This window comes from Ranitomeya imitator, chromosome 5 (genome assembly GCF_032444005.1).
Source record: "Ranitomeya imitator isolate aRanImi1 chromosome 5, aRanImi1.pri, whole genome shotgun sequence".
Taxonomy (NCBI): domain Eukaryota; kingdom Metazoa; phylum Chordata; class Amphibia; order Anura; family Dendrobatidae; genus Ranitomeya; species Ranitomeya imitator.
Window position 1 is genome coordinate 679,980,110 of NC_091286.1, and position 6,358 is coordinate 679,986,467.

General features: G+C 41.1%; 1 protein-coding gene across 2 annotated transcripts; it reads right to left on the reverse strand.

Annotated features, from left to right (window-relative positions):
- Positions 1-1,013: 1,013 nt before the first annotated feature.
- On the reverse strand, positions 1,014-6,061 carry LOC138680978 (interleukin-17F-like). 2 transcript variants are annotated; one of them, XM_069768164.1, is made up of 3 exons: positions 5,808-6,061; positions 4,199-4,401; positions 1,014-1,504 (listed from the first exon to the last, which is right to left on the reverse strand). In XM_069768164.1, the coding sequence occupies exons 1-3, from the start codon at positions 5,832-5,834 to the stop codon at positions 1,267-1,269; spliced, it is 468 nt and encodes a 155-aa protein (XP_069624265.1). In that variant the 5' UTR covers positions 5,835-6,061; the 3' UTR covers positions 1,014-1,266. The 2 variants fall into 2 exon arrangements, with proteins under 2 accessions (XP_069624265.1, XP_069624264.1); XM_069768163.1 differs by lacking the exon at positions 5,808-6,061 and adding an exon at positions 4,967-5,062.
- Between the last annotated feature and the right edge of the window lie 297 nt (positions 6,062-6,358).

A 6,358-nucleotide genomic window follows, 5' to 3' on the forward strand; every position in this document is an offset into this window, starting at 1 on the left:
TCAAACATTACCGTTAGTAACACACTACACCGTCATGGATTAAAATCCTGCTGGGCACGCAAGGTCCCCTGCTCACACCAGCACATGTCCATGCCCGTTTGAAGTTTGCCAATGACCATCTGGATCGTCCAGAGGAGGCATGAGAGAAGGTCATGTGGTCAGATGAGACCAAAATAGGAGTTTTTGGTGTCAATTCCACTCACCGTGTTTGGAGGAAGAAGAAGGATGAGTACAACCCCTAGAACACCGTCCCAACCATGAAGCATGGTGGAGGAAACATTATACTTTGGTGGTGCTTTTCTGCAAAGGGGACATGTTAACTGCACCATATAGAAGGGAGGATGGATGGAGTCATGTATAGATTTTGGTCGACAACCTCATTCAATCAGTAGAGCATTGAAGATGGGTCATGGCTGAATCTTCTAGCATGACAATGACCCAAAACACGCAGCCAGGGCAACTAAGGAGTGTCTCCATAAGAAGCATTTCAAAGTCCTGGAGTGGCCTAGCCAGTCTCCAGACCTGAACCTAACAGAAAATGTTTGGAGGGACCTGAAACTCAATGTTGCCCAGCGACCTGAAAGATCTGGAGAAGATCTGTATGGAGGAGGGGGCCAAAATCCCTGCTGAAGTGTGTGCAAACATGGCGAAGAACTACAGGAAATGTCTCACCTCTGTAATCGCAAACAAAGGTTTCTGTACCAAACATTAAATTCTCTTTTACTATTGTATCAAATACTTATTTCATGCAATAAAATGCAAATTAATTATGTAATAATCATACAATGTGATTTTCTGGTTTTCTTTTTAAGATTCTGTCTCTCACAGGTGAAGTGCACCTACGATAAAAACTACATGTCTCTCCAGTCATTGTAGGTGGGATAACTTGCAAAATTGTCAGTGTATCAAATACTTATTTTCCACACTGTATATTTAGGGGGCAATTTTTTTTTTTTTTTTCTACAAACCTTTAAAGTCATTGGCCCATTCAGTAACCAGTCCACACTTGCTCTTTCCATCTTACATTTTATTATTGCTCCTTCATATATAAGAATAAATACATTTATATCACATGTCACTTCCATATAAAAGTATAAATATATAAATACAAAAAATGTAAAAATTAAATATCGGTTGAGAGTTTGCAACCGGAATACTTGCACTTAACCAGTGCTACGTTAATTTTTTTTGTCAAAACTTGCATAAAACTTGCTACAGATGCTAAAAACGATAGATGTGTGTCTTCGAGGATTTTTCTAGTCCTCTTTATAGCTGCTCTTGGATGATGGGTCGTACACAGGTGCAGCCCACAGTCACCATCTTTTTCTCCAGTTTGAAGACGGGGACGCATCCTTTTATCTCACGGTGAAGGACGAAGATCTCTTGCCTAATGGGGACGGAATTCAGGCTGTGGACCACGTTTCCGTTGGCATCCATGCATCCGGCCATCTCACACTTGGCTTCGGCAATGACAATAGGGTGGCGGTTTATATTTCTGTCATAGCTAAGGGCAAAAAGGAAGAAAAATACTAAATGGAGATATTGATTAAACTTTGACTAAGCAACAATATATGTGAAGGAACAATAAATGGACAGTTAGATTGAAGCCAATGGCCTTAGGATCATGCGGCTGACATGGGATCCCTGGGTAAAGAGGACAGGATAGGTTGGCTCCGATATGGGACCTGGCATAGGGATCGCCTCTCTATGCGTCATACCAAAAAGACTGCAAGGGACTGACTCAAAGGGCCAACAAGGACAATATCCTTCTCTCCCAGTATTACCATGGCCTCAAAGGGCCAACAAGAACAATATCCTTCTCTCCCAGTATTACCATGGCCTCAAAGGGCCAACAAGGACAATATCCTTCTCTCCCAGTATTACCATGGCCTCAAAGGGCCAACAAGGACAATATCCTTCTCTCCCAGTATTACCATGGCCTCAAAGGGCCAACAAGGACAATATCCTTCTCTCCCAGTATTACCATCGCCTCAAAGGGCCAACAAGGACAATATCCTTCTCTCTCAGTATTACCATGGCCTCAAAGGGCCAACAAGGACAATATCCTTCTCTCTCAGTATTACCATGGCCTCAAAGGGCCAACAAGGACAATATCCTTCTCTCCCAGTATTACCATGGCCTCAAAGGGCCAACAAGGACAATATCCTTCTCTCCCAGTATTACCATGGCCTCAAAGGGCCAACAAGGACAATATCCTTCTCTCCCAGTATTACCATGGCCTCAAAGGGCCAACAAGGACAATATCCTTCTCTCCCAGTATTACCATGGCCTCAAAGGGCCAACAAGGACAATATCCTTCTCTCCCAGTATTACCATGGCCTCAAAGGGCCAACAAGGACAATATCCTTCTCTCCCAGTATTACCATGGCCTCAAAGGGCCAACAAGGACAATATCCTTCTCTCCCAGTATTACCATGGCCTCAAAGGGCCAACAAGGACAATATCCTTCTCTCCCAGTATTACCATCGCCTCAAAGGGCCAACAAGAACAATATCCTTCTCTCCCAGTATTACCATGGCCTCAAAGGGCCAACAAGGACAATATCATTCTCTCCCAGTATTACCATGGCCTCAAAGGGCCAACAAGGACAATATCCTTCTCTCTCAGTATTACCATGGCCTCAAAGGGCCAACAAGGACAATATCCTTCTCTCTCAGTATTACCATGGCCTCAAAGGGCCAACAAGGACAATATCCTTCTCTCCCAGTATTACCATGGCCTCAAAGGGCCAACAAGGACAATATCCTTCTCTCCCAGTATTACCATGGCCTCAAAGGGCCAACAAGGACAATATCCTTCTCTCCCAGTATTACCATGGCCTCAAAGGGCCAACAAGGACAATATCCTTCTCTCCCAGTATTACCATCGCCTCAAAGGGCCAACAAGGACAATATCCTTCTCTCCCAGTATTACCATGGCCTCAAAGGGCCAACAAGGACAATATCCTTCTCTCCCAGTATTACCATGGCCTCAAAGGGCCAACAAGGACAATATCCTTCTCTCCCAGTATTACCATGGCCTCAAAGGGCCAACAAGGACAATATCCTTCTCTCCCAGTATTACCATCGCCTCAAAGGGCCAACAAGAACAATATCCTTCTCTCCCAGTATTACCATGGCCTCAAAGGGCCAACAAGGACAATATCCTTCTCTCCCAGTATTACCATGGCCTCAAAGGGCCAACAAGGACAATATCCTTCTCTCCCAGTATTACCATGGCCTCAAAGGGCCAACAAGGACAATATCCTTCTCTCCCAGTATTACCATCGCCTCAAAGGGCCAACAAGGACAATATCCTTCTCTCTCAGTATTACCATGGCCTCAAAGGGTCAACAAGGACAATATCCTTCTCTCCCAGTATTACCATGGCCTCAAAGGGCCAACAAGGACAATATCCTTCTCTCTCAGTATTACCATGGCCTCAAAGGGCCAACAAGGACAATATCCTTCTCTCCCAGTATTACCATGGTCTCAAAGGGCCAACAAGAACAACATCCTTCTCTCCCAGTATTACCATGGCCTCCTTGCCATTATTTTCATTCATGGTTGCAGTTCCACCTTCGACGTTACTGTGTGAAACTAGTAATTACTTAATATAAGGTGAAGCTTCCCGAAAACCTACAGCTTTCACGGGATACTTTTTTTATATTGAAGAGATCGATTAAATGCTAACATGGTATACTGCGCAAAAAAAAAAATCATGATTATTGCCTTTCAAGCTGTGTCCACATGTTCCATTTTTGCTGTGTTTTTGCTGCATTTTTGCAGGGTAGATTTGTCACAAAAGTTGAAGGATTTCACAGTACCAGCAAAATGAATGCTAAGAGATGCAGAAATGGTGAAATATACTTTCTCCACCACAGACCCTTAAAGTTATAGGCATAGAGACTTATCGATCCTCATCATGCGCTGAAACCTTGTTCTGGTATGCGCACACAGAATATCAGATCTCTGGCAATACTATCCCATTTTTTGCTGCTGTTTACATTACTATTACCCCGCAATGAGCGGGGGCGGGGCTCCTGGAATAGTCTAGGGCTGTCTGAATGCTAGTTACACTCCTGCTTAGTGCAATATTTTTCTATTGTTTCTGCCTGTGCTCATGTATCACAATATGTAACATAACATTACATCTTACATATAAAGCCTTTCTGATGATATTGGGGAATGCGCATTACCTGTACTCCCATGGAGAGGTGGAGCGCTTAATCACATCCCCACTCAGGAGCATGGAGTCCTGTCCTGTCAAGTTCAGGCTGACTTTCACTGTAGTCGGGAGCTTTGTGATGGGAGGACAGACTCCTTTCTTGGGATGATGAAGATCCAGACACTGGACGGACAACAAGGTGGTGATTCCGAGGAGAAGCAAAAGGGCTGAGAACTGAATGTGAGAAGAAAATTAGGCCACAATGTGCAGCATAATTATATATGAATTTAATTCAATGTACTGATTAGGAGAATGACTAAGATAGCGAGAAAGAGAGACAGATTGACAAATACATAATAGATAAATAGATAATAGATAGATAGATGATAGATATATAGATAATAGATAGATAATAGATAGAGGATAGATAGATTATGGATAGATAATAGATAAAAGATTTATAGATAGATAATAGATAAATAGATAGATAGATAAATAAATAAGAGATAGATAATAGATAGATAGATCTATAGATAGATAGATAATAGATAATAGATAATAGCTAGATAAATAAGAGATAGATAGATAATAGATAGATAATATACAGATAATGGATGATAGATAATAGATAGTTCATAGATAGATAAATAGATAATAGATAGATAATAGATAAATTGATAGTGTATAGATAATAGATAGATAATAGATAATATATAGATAATAGATAGATAATATACGTGCGGGGGAGAAAACAGCTGACCGCACCACCGCTTCTCCGACCATATGCAGGGAAACTCACAGCTTGCAGCCAGCCGGCAGATTCGAGGTGCTCAGCCGAGACAACGTCCATAAATCATGTAGCAGCAAAGAAGAAACTTGGCAGCACTCACCGATCTTCTGACAGGTCTTTATTACACAACTTCACGCACTGGGGTGGGTGGGGGGTGTACAAGAACCTGCTCCACTCCTTGTACACACCCCCGTGCCGTGAAGTTGTGTAATAAAGACCTGTCAGAAGATCGGTGAGTGCTGCCAAGTTTCTTCTTTGCTGCTACAAGATAGATAATATATATAATTGATAGATAATAGATGATAGGTAGATAATAGATGATCGATAGATAGATAGATAGATAGATTGAATAGATAGATAGATAATAGATAGATAGATAGATAGATCTGTTTGAATCCCAGTTTAGTTATAATTGTATTATACTTTATGCAATATTGATAAAAAATACTCATTGCGGCAAACATTTTAATATACCGTAACTTGATGAAAGCCAAATAAAAATAAATATCCAATTGTATTATATTTGAATAATAGAATAATAATCTAAAACAAGAAAACAATAAATATATTATAATAGATTAAAAAACTAGTAGTAATTTTAAAGATCACCCAATAATATCTAAAATAGTCATAAATAACGTCAATGATATGTAATAAATTATAAGACAAAGCAATAAACAATAGTATCAATATTATAATAACAGTAATATAAATAATAGAAAATAATAAAAATAATATTAAGATAATAAGAAGTATAAAATTAAATTTTTTACAATTAAAATTCCTCGTCAGTATATAGTGGCCCCGCACTTGGTTGCGGCACATTAGAGGCAGCCGGTGGGATTCTTACCTTGCGGGGTGCAGTCAGGATGTCCATGGTGCTGCTGTGTTCTGCTCGCCGCCGGCTGTTGCTGGGCTGGAGCAGGTGAGTGCTGTGAGCTGCTCGATCTTCCCCTCTACATTATATACAGAGCACACCATTGAGATCTGGTTCAGCCTGTGGTTTCAGTGTGGAGCGGTTTCCTTTGTGACATTTTTGCACTAAACCAGGTTGGTGTCTAGTAGGAAAGTGTTATCAGAAATCATAGATGGTGAGAAGCTTCCTGAGCTGGAATCTGCTGATATTTAACCCCCTCAGGGAGTCCAGGGTGAGGACTTCAGTAACAGATTTGCATATTGACAATACGTCACAGTGGAAGCAGGTTGTGGTTTTCTGTAATGAGGCTTTCTACTTATTGATGTGCTGCGCGTCCGGCCGCACGTCGGGTGTTTCTATGTATCACTATTTCTGATGCCACCTGACATCTCATGCTGTCTGCATTTGATTATCCAATTTCCAGAAATATCAGTTATAAAAACGTACGAAGATTGAATTGCCGCGACTAAAGAAAATAAATCATG